This window comes from Euwallacea fornicatus, chromosome 18 (genome assembly GCF_040115645.1).
Source record: "Euwallacea fornicatus isolate EFF26 chromosome 18, ASM4011564v1, whole genome shotgun sequence".
NCBI classification, from domain to species: Eukaryota; Metazoa; Arthropoda; class Insecta; order Coleoptera; family Curculionidae; genus Euwallacea; species Euwallacea fornicatus.
Window position 1 is genome coordinate 3,025,703 of NC_089558.1, and position 15,818 is coordinate 3,041,520.

The 15,818-nt window shown below is 34.0% G+C and overlaps 4 protein-coding genes and 1 pseudogene across 4 annotated transcripts; 2 read left to right on the forward strand and 3 right to left on the reverse strand.

The window, feature by feature from the left end:
• Nucleotides 1-9: 9 nt before the first annotated feature.
• Nucleotides 10-1,970, reverse strand: LOC136345133 (zinc finger Y-chromosomal protein-like). Its single transcript, XM_066293163.1, has 3 exons — nt 1,061-1,970; nt 682-1,007; nt 10-627 (listed from the first exon to the last, which is right to left on the reverse strand). The coding sequence occupies exons 1-3, from the start codon at nt 1,821-1,823 to the stop codon at nt 298-300; spliced, it is 1,419 nt and encodes a 472-aa protein (XP_066149260.1). The 5' UTR covers nt 1,824-1,970; the 3' UTR covers nt 10-297.
• Nucleotides 1,971-2,321: 351 nt separating this feature from the next.
• Nucleotides 2,322-3,600, reverse strand: LOC136345137 (cytochrome b-c1 complex subunit 6, mitochondrial-like). Its single transcript, XM_066293165.1, has 2 exons — nt 3,467-3,600; nt 2,322-2,715 (listed from the first exon to the last, which is right to left on the reverse strand). The coding sequence occupies exons 1-2, from the start codon at nt 3,560-3,562 to the stop codon at nt 2,542-2,544; spliced, it is 270 nt and encodes an 89-aa protein (XP_066149262.1). The 5' UTR covers nt 3,563-3,600; the 3' UTR covers nt 2,322-2,541.
• A 481-nt stretch (nt 3,601-4,081) lies between these two features.
• LOC136345135 (protein FRA10AC1 homolog) lies at nt 4,082-5,058 on the forward strand. The gene has a single exon (XM_066293164.1). It carries the CDS (start codon nt 4,267-4,269, stop codon nt 4,993-4,995), a length of 729 nt encoding a protein of 242 aa, XP_066149261.1. The 5' UTR covers nt 4,082-4,266; the 3' UTR covers nt 4,996-5,058.
• Nucleotides 5,059-5,156: 98 nt separating this feature from the next.
• On the forward strand, nt 5,157-15,545 carry LOC136345131 (zinc finger protein 711-like). The gene is made up of 6 exons (XM_066293161.1): nt 5,157-6,169; nt 7,910-8,060; nt 8,114-8,407; nt 8,462-8,917; nt 9,009-9,183; nt 9,240-15,545. The coding sequence occupies exons 1-6, from the start codon at nt 5,722-5,724 to the stop codon at nt 9,357-9,359; spliced, it is 1,644 nt and encodes a 547-aa protein (XP_066149258.1). The 5' UTR covers nt 5,157-5,721; the 3' UTR covers nt 9,360-15,545.
• Nucleotides 6,262-7,770, reverse strand: LOC136345134 (RNA 3'-terminal phosphate cyclase pseudogene; annotated as a pseudogene).
• Nucleotides 15,546-15,818: the final 273 nt, after the last annotated feature.

Genomic DNA, 15,818 nt, shown 5'->3' on the forward strand with positions numbered 1-15,818 from the left:
CATCCTGACTTAATGGTGAAATAATATATATTTAGAACATGTCTGTTATAAATAATGAAGTAAAAAGCATTATAGTCCTTACTGTGTAAATCCATGATTAATAAAGAAACCATTAAATACTAGAAAAAAGAAAATAATAATAATAATAATAATATGAAAAAGAACTAAAATAAAATTATATAGGAGGACCTATGTGCTTGACTAGGTATCCCAAATTGTATCTCATTTTTCCCTCCACCCTTTTAGCAATTTAAGTGTGCTTTGTCGGGTATCTACAATATTTTCTCCCTAATGATTCTAAATAAACTCTTCTACCTCTTCTTTCACATCAACCCCATTGAAAGAATTGTTTAATTTACGATTCAGAGTCATTTCATTCTCCGCTGCTTCTGTAGCTCTGTCATTATTATTGTTTTGCGGTTTATCTACTGATTTATGATTGCTCTTGGGTTGTCCGTGCACAATTCTCACGTGAGTATTGTAGCGAGATTTTGTATTAGTAGAGTAGCCACAAATTTTACACTTAAAGTTGTGCATTTCAGGCAAATGAGCGTTGATTAAATGAGTTTTCAAGGCATTTCTGCTTTTTCCTAAATAAGGGCACTTGTGGCAAGAAAAGACTTCAATCTAAAATGAGGAAAATTAATACAAATTTGGGAAAATCCAGTTGCTATAACTTACTTCATCTAAAGTACGATGAGCCAGTATGTGTCTGGCCAAATTTCCTTTTTCAGTGGTCTTGTAGCGATCCTCCTTTGGACACATTTCACAATAGTAAAATGTCCTGGTGGTTTGATCAGTATGTTTTCGTTGCATATGATACTTTAAATGCTCTTTGCTACTGAACAGTTGAGAACATGCAGAACACTGCACTGACTTCTCTTTGTGCAGGTCATTTACATGCCTGGTCATATGAGACTTGTTTCTAGTTTTATAGTCACAATGTTTGCATGTTACCCAGTTTCCCTCCTTTGAGTGGACAACTCTTTTATGCTGTTTCAGGCGCTCTAGACAAATATCAGTAGTTATCAAGATAATCAGATAAAATCCTTTTGCTTACCTTCTAAGACAGTCACATAATTGCAGGATTCACAACTATAGCTCTTCAGCTCATGAGGATTCTTATGCTGTGTCAAAGAATGTCTTTTAACATTGGCATGATTGTAGCTTCTATAATTACATATTTCACATTTATATTCAGTCTTATCATTGCGCTCATGTGTTTTCAGGTGCATTTTGAAGCTGAACCATTTTATTACTTTTTTGCAGTGAGGGCATTCTTCATCTGGCTTAGAATGTTGTTTTACATGGCTATTAAAATAGTACTGCTGCTTGGTTTCAAATGGGCACAGCTTGCACTTGTAAATGTCACTGCTATGCTCCTTATCAAAGTGACTTCTTATGGATATGAGGTTGCTGTGGGTATAGTCACATTTAGCACATTTATAGTCCTTGCTGTCTAATTTAGTGTACTCAGATGAACGATCTTTATAAGGAAGACTTTGTTTAGACTTATTGGCCTTTTTGTTTGTACTCTTTGATTGAAGAAGATCCTTCTTTTTATTGGCGTTTGACAACTTTTTCTGATTGATAGCACTTGGCTCTTCAGGCTTTGCCTTAGTTCCATCTTTACTTCCACTACCTTGGGTTCCATACAGTTTACAGAGCCAATTATCAAGTTTAGTTAGTTTTTCTGGGGGTTGACCCTGTAGGGATTTCTTACGAGGCTTTTTGGCTTTCAAGACTTTGCCGGAAGTGCTACCTGTGGGTTTGGCTTGAGCGGGGGCATTGGAGGACGCTTTTGTACGGGGCTTCGATTTCATGTTTCATTTAGTTTTGAGACTTTCATTGAATTAATGTCAGAACAATTTCGTTGAATAAAAAATGCTTGAAATGAAAAATAAATCAAAATAAAAGTGTAAACATAAACAACTTTCTTTTAAAAATGCATGAAAAAATCTGAAACGTCAAATCTAAATACTGACAGTGACAGAGGGTGTGGAGGGGTACAATATTTACCAAATTACTAATTTAATTTAAAATGTTACTGACAACGTTCCCTTACTATATAAAATTAGAATTTTCATAAGAAATAAATAGATTTTAGGACGTTTCTTTAGCTTAAATACCAAGGACAGGCGTGAACCAACAAACGAGGTGAGAGAAGAGGTCTTATCGAAAAACAGTTCTGCAATGATAACAAGGGAACTTTGTGAAACCTCAGACTGCTTTCCTTAACGTAACTGCTAGAAGAATGTGAAGTAGTCCTCTGGACTACTGCCTTTGAGATAAAAAAGGACGGGAATGTATAAAGTTAAAAATACGTTCTGAATATATTTTATTTTGAAATGGGATCATAATCTATACCAAGCACAATTTTCTTACCGCAATATACTGCGATATAAACATTAGTACATATTTCTAACATGGTTACCTATAAAATATACACTACATAATAACCAATAGACTGCTGTTTTGTGAAAAATTGCAGTAAAAATATCCTCCAATTTTTCACTCTTGCAGCCTTTCTCATTCTACCATTTACTTCAATTTAGTGAACAGCTCTGCAGTAACACAATGGTCAACGGCATGTAACAAATCAAACAATTCTTCAACACATGTTTCTGCTGTTTGGCTTCTTGATCGCACTCTATCGTTGCAGGCCTGATACTTTTCAGCAAGACTTTTGCAGTGGCTGGTTTCATTGCATTTTTCCTGCAAAATCCAGTAATGATTAAAATATTTGTGAGTTGGTTAAAAATTGGTACGAAATATTCATAATTCCATAGTTTGAAATGTATTTTATGAGATATACATTGAATCTAAGATAAGGATGTGCTGCATGGATATCTCTTAAACAAGGGTAGATATGGACTTGAAAGGATAAAAATGGGTTTTAAATCTCTATATTGTAAAATTGCTTCTTCAAATATCCCATTTTCCTACCATTTAACCCAACTGAAAACCTAATTCATAACCACTACTTCAATTTACTTCAATTAGTTATGTGACAACTTTTACCATTCAATATTTCCTATTCTGTATTCATCAAAATATCTATATCAATACTTTTTTTTCTTGGAAAATCAAACATTTTATACATAAAAAAGCTGTAGTTGTGAAACATAGACACTATTTCTTATTGAAGCCTCTGTTTTAAATTATGTTTTTTTCACTTATTTTTGGTTAGAGTCTCTGGCAACTAGGAAATTTATTTTAGCACACTATAGAATGAAAAAGTTTTTGAGCTCCTTGCAATGCAGGATGAACATGAATAGTGATACATTGCAGAAATCATACCTATGTTTACAAACTAATAAGGGGCTGTTTATGACATACACCAAGAAACTGTCTTTGTACTAGATTTAATAACTGGGCTCAAGGTTAATTAATTTATTAATTGTAGGCTTAGAGAATTCTGCGATCAACTTGAACTAGAGCATAGTTTTTGCTGGGGGTCTCTTACCCTTAAAACCGCCTGAGGATCAACTAAATCAGCTTCTTCCTCATCTTCTTGAGCTTTAACAGTAGGAAGCTTAGGGAAGAACCTATCAAAGAACATTTTGTGTCGGAAAATTGGCTGACTATCACTGTAAGAAAAACCTTTTTTACGTAATACGAAATACCGAGTTCAAAAATTTATATTTGTGACTTTTTTCCTCATCAACTCTTAAGACTTCCTGTTACTGTCAGTGTCAAGTGTCAAATTCGGCAGGAATGGAGGCAAATACGTGAGGGATATCACGTAATTTTAAATTATCACATTGCCATTATTCGACCTACTTTATAATGAACGATGAAATGCTAAATATAACTACGAGTTAACGTGGGATTTTATTATTTCTAAATATTCTCCAAAATTTAAAAAGTCTATTGCACAACTTTAACCCTCTCCTGCTTCTTGAATTTCAAGTTTAAGGAACTTGAATTACGCGCAATAAAAAAAAAGTAGCTTTGAGGGAAAATTGTTTAATCTGGCAACGTTATTTCAAACTTCGTATAGGACTAATTGCGAATTTTTTTCTTGTGATGTCCTCCATCCGTAGTGCTCCCTTTCTCTGTTTGCTTCACACATTCTGAACTCTCTCTATCTTACTAAACCTCCAACAGCTGATTTTATTGACACGTTATATTTTCATTTTCTCAAATTGTAATAATTAATCTTAATTATTGTTTTTTGTACTATTTTTTCTCATAAAATAGCACAACTATATAATTTACATTTTCTTCGAAAGGTTCTCTGATCAGCGCGATGTAAGCATAAACATGTCTAGCCTCAGGACTCAAATGCGATATTTGAATCCCTTTGAGCTTCATAAATTGCTAATCAACGATTACGTCTTAAAACACCCCGGAGACACCAAACTATTCCAAAGAGACAAATCCAAAGACCGCAACGACTATCATGTCCTTAAAGACAATCATCGATTCCTGTGGGACGATACAGAGCCTGATACATGGGAAGAACAATTTGCCAAGAAATACTATGAGAAGCTTTTCAAAGAATATTGCATTGCAGATTTAAGCCTTTATAAAGAGAATAAAGTAGCATTGAGATGGAGAGTGGAGAAAGAAGTTGTGTCTGGAAAAGGGCAGTTTATGTGTGGCAATAAACATTGTACTGAGAAAGGAGACTTGAGAAGTTGGGAAGTAAATTTTGCATACCTAGAGAAAGGCGAGAAGAAGAACGTGTTGGTTAAAATAAGGCTTTGTCCTACATGCTCTAAAAAGCTGAACTATCATAGTAAGAAGAGGGAAGTGACGAGACTGAAGAAGAAAGAGAAGAACAGAACTAAAAAGAAAGATATTAAAGAATTAAATTCTTCTGTAGAAAGTAGAGATAAAACTGAAACATCAGAGTTGATGAAGGAAACTGCAGGGCCTAGCCGATTAAGTCAGTCATTAGATGAATCTCCTTGGGAGGAGCACAAACCAGTGGAAGTAAAGTCCCGAGAAGAAGAAATGGAGGATTATCTGCAAGACTTGTTAATTTGAGTATCAAAGCTGGTAGGAATATGATGTTGATTTTCGATAAATAATAAATATTTACTAATAAAATTGATGTGTATCATCTTAAGTCTAGATTACTTCACTTTAGATCTGTAAATTCAAAGTCCATTATAGAGAAATCCTCTAACCCCATCGCATGTAACTTTTTAGAGAAAATAGATTTTCAATGGATACCTTTTCTTAGTAAAAATGCTGAAAGCTGTATTGTACCGAAAACGATTCAGATTCATAAATTGTGATGTCAGTAAGTTCTTTTACAACCTGCAATTCTGTACACACTCACACTAGGTGCGTAATTTCTGAACCCCTTCTTCCTAAACATTACAAATGTCAGCGGCCATTATCATGACCCTATGAGACTGATGTCAATATGTTTATTTACATTTTATGTTAATTTAAGTAATTTCTTTATTGCCTGTTTTATTTTACTAAATTTATAGTTAGTTGCTTTTTATTCGTTATTTCAGGTTCATTTTACATAATTCTTAATAATTATTTAATTAGAATTATCAACTTCTCCCTTATCAAGCCTTAGTTTAGACATTCTTACCTAGAATACAAACCAGAGGTTAATGATTATCTCTCCACTTCTCTAACAAACACAAGATTAAACCCTATTTCTGTCTTTAATTAATAAGGCTCTTGCAACTAACGAACCGTTTAAATCTCTGAAAAATGCTTTTCTGATGGCCTGTAACATAAATTTAAACTATGAACGAGACCGAAGGTAGAGTGGTGTTCAATTACCTAGCAGAGGAAATAAATATTGAAGAGGAAGCAAGAAAACAAGATGATAGTTTTGACGAAAACCAAAATTCCAAAGACCCAAAGTCTCATGGCAACAGAAAATGTAAATCTGGGGATCCTGGTTATATTGAAAGCGCTGCTTCTCTTCAAAAGAAAAAAAGGATGGTTTTTGGCAAAAAAATCAGCCCAAAATTAGTATTTGAGGGTATTAAAAATGGAGTTAAAACGCTGATAAATAAAGACCCTGAAATGTGTTTATCAAATGGCAATGACAATAATTTAACTGAAAGTTCTTCTAATAATGATATCTGCTTAGGAAAAGTGATAAAACTTGAAACTGCTGAAGAGGAAGCTTTAATGAATAATGATCCTGAAATAAGTCGCAATACTCCTTCAGAATGTGAGAATATTGGTAAGTATTTGACATCCACTTGCAAGAGGGTACTTTGGTATATTTAAGTCAACGATTTAGAAACATTGGATGTAATCAACAATTGTTGACATTTCATAAAAGTTGGTTCTATTTTAGGAAAAGAAAATTACCATATATTAATATCATAATGATATTTGTCTATAGTGATGTGTTATGTATCAATGCTTGTATGTGCCTTAAGATTTTGAGATGACTGCTAGAAGCAGTTTTATCCCCCTATTGTGTTCCTTTTTACAGTTTATGTAACACAACAGAACATTGCCATACCTTAACTTAAGCATATTTTATAAAATATTTTAATAAGTACTGGGAAAGCAGTATGTAAATTGTTACTTACTAAAGTATTAAATCTTATTTTGGAAATGTAGTTTTAAGTATCATCATAAATGGCAAATTAAAACTTATTCACATATTAAATTTTGTCTTAAAACTCTAAATTTAGTTTCATTAGTTGTGTTTGACTAGCTTCCACTACAACAAATAATATTGGCACCTCCCTCTAAAGTTTCTGTTTCAAATTTGGCTGAAGTCAATGTTCCACTAACACTAATTGCTGCTCTAGTGTGAAGACTAATCTCTCCCACACGCACTGAGGACCTACCTTTTGCCAGAGCCATGAAAATAATAATCTGATCTTGACAATGCTTATCTACACAAGCTTTCTGTTGTATAGATTTTAGTATAGCCATACCAGCCCTCTTTCCCGTTTTTTTTGGAGGGTCAGCTTTTTTTCCTAAGGCGTCACCTCCTAGAATACACCCTGTATTTGTAATGGCTGAAAGAACTATTCCAGAAGCGCTGGATAGTACGATTTGTGGGTGTTCCTTGTACCTAATAATGTCAATATTTGGACATATAGATGATAGTATTTGTTCAGCACCTTCTGCCATTCTCAACGATAAATGGAATGGTAGTTTCCCAGCTACAAAACTCATGCCTCTTATTGATGTAACAGATCCAGGATGTGTTAGTGTAATCCCATTGAGCTGCATTACTGGTTGAATTCGGATTTCCACTTCTCCTCCCCCAACAGGGAAATATCCTCTTTTTTTGAGGTAGAACTCAAATGTTGCACCAAACTTTTGCAATATGGGTCTAAAAATTTCCAACATGTAGTCCAACTGAGGAGCCATCTCAATGTTTGTTCCTCCACCCAGTTTAAGTACAACTTCAGAGGGTGCAAATAAGGCACATGGAAGTGCGACTTGTAACAGCAAGCTGATACTTCCAGCTGTCTCAATTAAAGCCTGGTAGTGACCTCCCATGATCTCTCCTGGGAAAAATGTAATTTCAGTTGATCCTATCTCTGCCCCATACACCACACCATTGCAGATGTCCTTTATAAGCTCAACTCCTTTTAGATGTTGAGATCTCAGACCAGGATTGTTTCTGTCCACTCTTATTTTGGTTATATGCACAGGTATTCTTTTTATACAGCTCAGGGCCAATGCCACTCTTAGGACTTGGCCTCCTCCTTCAAAACTAGAACCGTCAATTTCTACAATAGCATGAGACATGTTGGGAGTTCGCTAGTATTGCCAATCTAGGTATTTTTGTATTAGTCACTGATTAGAGTTCTAGATCTGTGCTGATTGTTAGTATCAATTATCAATACTATTATCGGGGCATTTGCATCGTTATATCGACTGATAAGATAGTTTTTGATTTTTTTTTTCATTTTTAGCTGTAATTCTCTAGTAATAATCTCATTTTTTTTAGATATAAAGGACGAACCTTTCGATGAAACAACCGTGAAATTGAAATGTGAGCCTTCCGAAGAAAACGTTAAAAAGAAGAAAAATATTGCAAAAAAAGAAAATATTCTCGACTCATTATACAGAGAAATCGACTTCAAACCAAAGTGCAAATCGTCAGTATTCCTCTCCCAATGCTTCAATCTTCTGATGAAATTTCCATTTGTAGGACAAAAAGTATATTCAAATGCAACAGTTGCCTTTATGTGGGGAAGTCCAAAGGAAACCTGGAACGACATGCCTTGATTCATATGGACCCCAATGATATTCTCTGGTATAAGTGTTCTGATTGTGACTACAAATCCAAATATGAAGCCCAATTGAAAGGGCATATGCTAATTCACAAAAGCCCTGACGAAAAGGAATATTTCCAATGCCCTCATTGCGAGCAAAAGTGCACGAGGAAGCACAACCTCACCAATCACATTCGAACCATGCATCACGACAGAATCAATACTTTTAAGTAGGGCGATTGTCCAGAATGTCCTGAAAACTAGCCTAATATGAATTTTTTCAGATGTGCTGAATGCGAATATACAACATTTTCAAAGGACCGTTTGGCGGCTCATGTAAAACGACACTCCAATGAACTCTTCACCTGCCACATGTGCAAATTCGTTACTAAGCGAGAAGAATACCTTCAAACCCACTTTAAATTTAAGCATACAGATCTAGAAAAGCCTTATCCATGTGACACTTGCTCCTACAAAGGCAAAACAAAACGGGAATTAGATCGGCATTACAGTAGGATGCACAACAAAGATCAATTGAAGGCGTATCAGTGCAGCCACTGCGAGTTTAGTTCGATTTACAAAAAGAATTTGGAATATCACTTACTGCACATGCACAAAAACTCTGAGGGCTTTCAGAAATATATATGCGGACATTGCGAGAAGGAGTTCGCCTATAAGAATGGCCTTAAGGTTCATATTGTGAGGATGCATTTAAAGTTGACTGATGAAGACTGGCAAAAGTGAGATTATTCTATCAATTCTATAAAATTTTATTATTTTATTAAAAATTAGAATAGAAGAATTTATTAATATCAAAAATTTTTTTTTAAGATGCCAGGAATGTAAATATAAAACGAAAGATGTCAGCACTTTGAAAAGGCACATCAAAAGAAATCATGGAGCTCCACGGCTTCTTTGCAATCAATGCGATTTTACAACCAACAGATCGAACTCCATGGAGGCCCATTTGAAGAGCCATCAAGTGGAAGATGATGAGATTTTAAAGGTTTACAAAATTCTCAATAAATCTTTATGGGATAATTGTTATGGTTAATTTTCCAGTGTCCTCTATGTCCGTATCGATTCACTCAGGCAACGTCTTTCTTCTACCATATGAGGGTAATACACGGTAAGCCAATTGCCTCCAAAGATGTCAGCAAGTATTATTTGAAAGGGGAATAAGTACGTAAGTGGAAGTAATGTTCCGATTTATAGTCAGCTATATTGCCTTTTGGTTGCTTTATTTATTTATTTTGCAACTTTTTATTGATGCACAGCTTATTATACACGGAGTTTCCTAAACATAGCGGCGCATTTAAGGGGATATTCCTTGGATTATAATAAAAATAAAATTTTTATGAAGTTGTATCTGGAATTTCTTGATTTTCGACACACAAGGCGTTAAAACAACAACGCCCCTGAAAGTCAAGAATAGAGATATTTTAGTCGTCATAATATTCTTATGAAATAGCGGAAAATTTAATTAAATCGGTATAAATATTTTTTTAATACATGTGACGAGTACTGCAGGTTCCGCGTCGTCCGCAAACAGATCATATTATTCATCGTCCAATTAAAACAGGATTTTGAAGGTAACTTGTAGTAATTTGATTTATGACACAATTAATCGAAGTATAGACAATTTGAAGTAACAATAAACTACAAAGTAAACAAAAACAAACATTAAAAATATACTTATAGTAATAAATAAAAATTATTTTTATATTAGAATTTGTCTTCTAAATATAACATTTTATTAGTTATGATGATATTCATTAAAACATTGTAAAATATTTGAGGTACCTCTGGACACTTACGACGATACGTCTTTTGTAATTTTTTTCTTGCTTCCTGGTGTTGGTGAACTCGCTTGTGTTTTATGTAGCACCGAACGCACATCATTATCATATATTTGCCCTGTGGTTTTTTGCGGATAGTGAAATACATTTTTTATTGTTTGGGACCTTGCGCTTTTAAATTCTAATCATTCCTAAACTATAAGCTTTATGAATGTTTTTAATTAATATTTTCTGTTTTTTTGGTTTCTAATAAACAATATGTTTATTCACTATAGAAGTACCTACTAAAAAATGAATTGGTAGTTTCCGATACCATTTTATGTTCTTTCGAATTGTTGCATTTGATGCCATTTGGTTGCTCCTGCCAATGCAGGAGTTTCCAGTGTTGTATCCTATGATTCCTAATGGTTTTATTTTTGTTGGACGTCCGCGAAGCGTGGAAGTGTTTGAAATTGGCACCATGTAGGGGCATGTTTCGATAATAATACTCATCACAGGCATCTCTCCAGTTCAACACTACTACGCCATTATCGTCTTCCCGTAACATCACTTCACCTCTTTTCAATGGGTGAAGCATAACAGCTTTTGGCATCAATGTCCTGATGTGGCTTCTCGTTCCAACAACATGGGTTTTTTCATTTATTGCTAATTCAAAGCTTGTATAAAAATTGTCGATAAACAAGGTACGCTCTTCGTTCAATAGCTTGTTCATGAGCTCCATGCAAATTTTTTCGCTTATGCCAACTTGCCTGGTTCCACAGGTATCATGTCCAGCATGTATTTTTGTGGATCATGATGTCCTTCTGTAGAACACAATTTGAATAGTTTTATGCCATATTTGTACGTCTTTGTTGGCATGTACTATCTGAATATTAGCTTTCTCCAGGAAATCATTGTCTCATCAACTACAATTTTCTGGCTTAGTAAAAGTATTTTTTCTTCATTACCTGTAAATATCTGCATTAATGGAGAAACGTTCCTAAGTCTATTAATATGTTCTCTGGCTTCGTTGTTTGTGAAATGTAAATTTGATATCGTCACATGAATGCAATAACTAGATAACCCGTAAAATATATATTTTGTGATATGGCAAAAAAAATTCATTAAATAAAAAATTTCTCTTTTTAATCAAATATTATATTTTTTAAAACACTTTCAATTGCTTATATTGAATAAGTTATTCTTTCAATGAATAGAATGAACTAAGCAAAGCAAACTTTATTCTTTCAATAAGAAAAAATACAGGAAACTAAAAAACCATTGCTACCTACTTTGTGCCCTAACATTTATTTTATTAGTTAATAAAAAAAAAATCGAGGCAAAAAGTAGCTATATCAAGGTAAGTGCTATAAATGAATTCTTATTTTAACGTTTTACAAAACGAATATCAAAAATTGCAGTGCAAAAAGGTAAAACTCTATGGACATATTCGCCAACTCAATGTATGTTTCGTGACATACACTTGTAGGAAAAAAATAGCAGTTCTTTGAGGAATTACCAAACACATATGCATTCACAAAATATGACGAAGAAAATAATAGCAGTGTTTCATTAATTTTTATTCGTCTTATAAAAATACACAGGCAATTTGTCACGACCTTAATATTTTGTCGTCAGCCCTTTAATGGCAATGACAGTTTCACATCAACGATCCATGCTGTGGCCTAAGTCTTGGCATCTAGTAACAGGGATGTTTTTCCAAGATCTTTCTATCAAGGCCCAAAGATCATTTTAAATCTTTGGTGTCTCATTTGTCACACCATGTTTGATACCGCTCCATAGATTCCCTATGGGATTCGGATCCTGGCTTTGAGGTGGCCAATATAAGATATTGATATTTTCATCTTTTGCATAAGTCTACATGACTTTTAAAATGCGATGATAAATTCTAACCGTCATTATGATTTTTATCCAAAATGTAGGTCCTAGTCCATAAATGACAAGCATGTCCACTCCCATTTCGGCCAATTCATCTATTCGGAAACGTTCCGTCCAAAGCCAATCGCACTTTCCTACTAAAATGGGGTGGGTCCCGTGTTGTAAAAGCCACATGGTTTGCCTAATGTTTAACGGTAGCTCATCTAACAAAATCGGCAGATCATTTCGTAAAAAGTTTAAATCACATTCGCTAGTTAAACGATCTGGTAAAATATGGGGTTCAATGAGCATTCCATTCACAAGATGTGTCCATAGATTGACGGAAAATCGATGTTGAAAATTTATTCGTTTAATTGCACGTAGGTTTTCAACAGACCAAACGTGCGTGTTTTGGAAGTTACTACGTATGCCATCGCAGCTAATTTTACTTCATCCACAGCCAAAATGGTTCTAGTAAAGTTTTCGTAATTTTCGTATTTTCCTAACAGCTCTTCACAGAATTTAACTCTGCGCGGATGATCTGTAGGTTGCAGCGCCTGTACAGGCTGTTCAGATTTCAAGTGTTTTAACAGGGAAATCCCCTTTCCCGACTAGATAGGGAAAAACTACCATACATGTCAAGAGCTCGAGTTTAGAGAAAATATTAATGACGTGAACCGTATTTCTATATTTTTACAGTCCACGGCGCTAGAGGGCGTTTTTTAAATTTCGGCCATTTTCAAAATTCCTCATCATTTTTTTTTAGAACAATATTGAAGTAAAACACAAACGTTCTTAAGGCACTTTTCGATGTAATTCCAGTGGCGTGCTTAGTTTTTTGCTACAGCGTATCGTTTTGTCAAAAGCCGGCATAACTTTTTTATTTTAAATGAAAATCACAGTCGGTTATGACGTCAAAAAAATCTCCATTTTAAAGCATTTTCAACTATGTAGGTATGTTTACAGTTATTTTTAAAAATAACTGAAGTATTAGACTATTGGAAATTTTTTTTCTTCTAATACGCAAATATACAGGGTGTTTGGTAGGTAGCGCAGTCTTCTGAATAGGGAATTAGAGGAGGTCATTCTGAATTGATTTAACCAAACATGCCTATACACCAAGCGTTACAGTTTTCTTGATAATTAAGTTTTCAATTTTTTAAAATAATTTGACAGTGCTTTTCTACAATTATTGAAGTGCAGAACAACAAGCCCTTTTATCACAAAAATGTGCTAAATTTTTTAATTATGTATGAATAGATTGTTTAAATAATTTACACCAGAAAATCTAAAATGGCTTTGTTGCTTTGCAAAGAGTCAAATTCAAATGTGGATTTTATTCGAACGCTAAGGTGTATATTATGTTTATTCAAATTTATATCGTACTGTCTGCATATTCGCATTAAATAATGTACTACAAAATAATATTTTATTTTCCAATGTAAAGGAAGGAAGTATTCGGGATTTCTTAGTTGATTTTGAAAAAACAAAAAAAATCTCAAATAATGGTAAATAAATCATTAATAATTGATTTATTATGTTCAAAATGAGAACCACCTTTCTCAATGCATCTACGTGCTCTATTCCTTATTGCTGTTGTGCTACTGAGCCGCTTTTCTCGCTTAAATTGTTGGGAACCTGGTTAAATCTGGCGAGTAAATGGTCTCTATTTTGAGCCTTTTGTTCATATACCAGCGATTTCATGCGAACATGCAGACCGTATTAGGAATGATAAAAACCCAAAAACCTCAAATATCTGGAAATCTATCTTAAGATAATAAATGGTTAGCTTAGGTTCTGGCGAATGCATCTAGTGGATACTTAAAAGTTTTGAGATTAATCGCTAAAAATTTTAAAATACTCCTTAAGAAACTTCACACAAGAGTTGAAAAACCGTTGCCCAATGAAATATTTTTTTAATTCAAACCAACACACCTAAACGTTCAGATAAAATCCACGTGTGAATTTGACTCTTTCCTGTACTACATAATAGGAAAATCATGTTTATGAAGTTCTCAGTATGTAACAACGCCATTTCAGATTTTATGGTCTAAATTTTTTAATCAATCTATTCATACGTAATAAAAAAGTTTAGCACATTTTTGTGATAAAGCGGCTTGTTCTTTTGCATTTCAATAATTGTTGAAAAGCACGGTCAAATTAAAAAATATAAAAAAAATTATTAGGAAAACTGTGACACTTGGTGCTTAGGTATATTTGGTTAAATTAATTTAGAATGACTTCCTCAAAGTCCCTATTTAGGATCCTGCATTACCTACCAAACACCCTGTATATTTGCATACTAATAGGGAAAAAAAATTTCGATTTTTTTTTTTTCGAACATTCACTTATTAGGGTTGGCAAAGCCACGTTTTCTACTTATTCTTTAAAATATTTATTATCATACGAACTCTCATTTTCTGAGCTTGAACTTAATGCTATAATATTTCAATTTTTTTTTTCTTAATTTGAATGCTTCAACACTACTTGGTTCACTTTCATTTACACTTTTGCGCTGTCTAAGAGGCATGTTGGGGAGCAACAGAATAAAGATGCTACATTTAAACGATACATTACATCGCATCGCTTTCCTCGCTTTTCGCTTTTTTTCTAAACTTTAACACCTTGTAGTTTGGAATTCAACTTTATCCTTATTTTGACCCAAGGAGCATCCCTTCTGCGCCATGGTTTAGGTCACCCCTTGCATAAGAGCGTAGAAAAGTAGTGAGTAACAATCAAGTGCCTTTTTGGTGGTGATAATGAAGTTTGATAATAATTGATCTTTTAGTCAATACTCCCCCTTAAAGCACACATTCCATACTCTTTTTTTCTGTTTTTTTAATCCCTGTTCTATTGGGAAATTGGGCCTTTTTATTGCGATCAAAATAGATTATGGCGTTTTCAGTTAACAAATCGTGGATTTATCTTGTTACCTAATACTCGTTTTGCCCTTTATGGCATTGAAAAGTGCAATCAAGCTGTCTGGTTTCAGTGTTATACTCGAGAATTTTACTATTTTAAGAGCTTTCCACCCATTGTTTTGTTACTTTGTTACCATGGATGGTCTTGTTAACCTTTGATTTTTTCGCTCTCTGATAATTTTGTATAATCCAACCCCCAATTTCTCTGTTAAGGAGACTTTAGATATTTTGTTGGAATTATTTCCTTATGTTTGAGTATGCATCTAAAAGTAAAAGTCCGAAAAGGGTTCTTGCAATAGTAACGAACCATATGCACATCGCCTTTTCGTTTTCTTTAAGAAATGTTAATTATATGTTTTCGCTTTCTACAAAACAATTTATTGTAACATGTGATCATTAAAGGAAACCTCACTGTGGGTGGCGAACTGTAAACGTAGGACGTTGATTAGATCACTTCTGAGTTACCATTAAACCTCTGACGTATACTTAACAGCCGATGAATTTATCCAAGATATGCCTGTTGTATTTCAACGCTTACTGGAGGCATTCTTTAATGGTCACCCTGTATTTTTATGTTTAGTTTTGTATGGCTTTTATGGTAGTATCATACGTATTAGTTAATTTTATGATTTATTTATTAATTATTAGTTCTTCACTCGGCACAGCCACCAGTATATTTTGTATGCTTATTTACGTGTTTTTTGTATTATAATCCCAAGTAAACCGACCATTTTTGTATTGTCAGACTGTGAGAACTCACGACAGAAATAAATAGATTTTTCTAGCCGGAATACCGTAATTTGTGGTTAGTGACACTTCTTTAGGTATACTTCAGTTCCAGTAATGAGTATCTCAGGTTTAAGATTAAGAAAAAACAACGCTAAGTCTGCGAATGAGCAATAGGAATCAAATGTATCTGGCTTTGAAACATTACTTTCTGGACCGTCCATCACTTTTCTACACATATCGAGAAGATAAGTTTGTTAATGACTACATTCCGTTTAAACGCCGAACTGTTTCCCCACTAAGTGAAATGCACTAAAATATCTCGGATTGGACGATTT

Coding starts and splice junctions, on each gene's coding strand:
- LOC136345133 (XM_066293163.1), bottom strand. CDS start 1,823: ATGAAATCGAAGCCCCGTACAAAAGCGTCCTCCAATGCCCCCGCTCAA. Junction 1,008..1,060: donor TTATGTGACTGTCTTAGAAG/GTAAGCAAAAGG, acceptor ATATTTGTCTAG/AGCGCCTGAAACAGCATAAA. Junction 628..681: donor CTCATCGTACTTTAGATGAA/GTAAGTTATAGC, acceptor TCCTCATTTTAG/ATTGAAGTCTTTTCTTGCCA.
- LOC136345137 (XM_066293165.1), bottom strand. CDS start 3,562: ATGTTCTTTGATAGGTTCTTCCCTAAGCTTCCTACTGTTAAAGCTCAA. Junction 2,716..3,466: donor ATCCTCAGGCGGTTTTAAGG/GTAAGAGACCCC, acceptor TGGATTTTGCAG/GAAAAATGCAATGAAACCAG.
- LOC136345135 (XM_066293164.1), top strand. CDS start 4,267: ATGTCTAGCCTCAGGACTCAAATGCGATATTTGAATCCCTTTGAGCTT.
- LOC136345131 (XM_066293161.1), top strand. CDS start 5,722: ATGAACGAGACCGAAGGTAGAGTGGTGTTCAATTACCTAGCAGAGGAA. Junction 6,170..7,909: donor TTCAGAATGTGAGAATATTG/GTAAGTATTTGA, acceptor CATTTTTTTTAG/ATATAAAGGACGAACCTTTC. Junction 8,408..8,461: donor GACAGAATCAATACTTTTAA/GTAGGGCGATTG, acceptor GAATTTTTTCAG/ATGTGCTGAATGCGAATATA.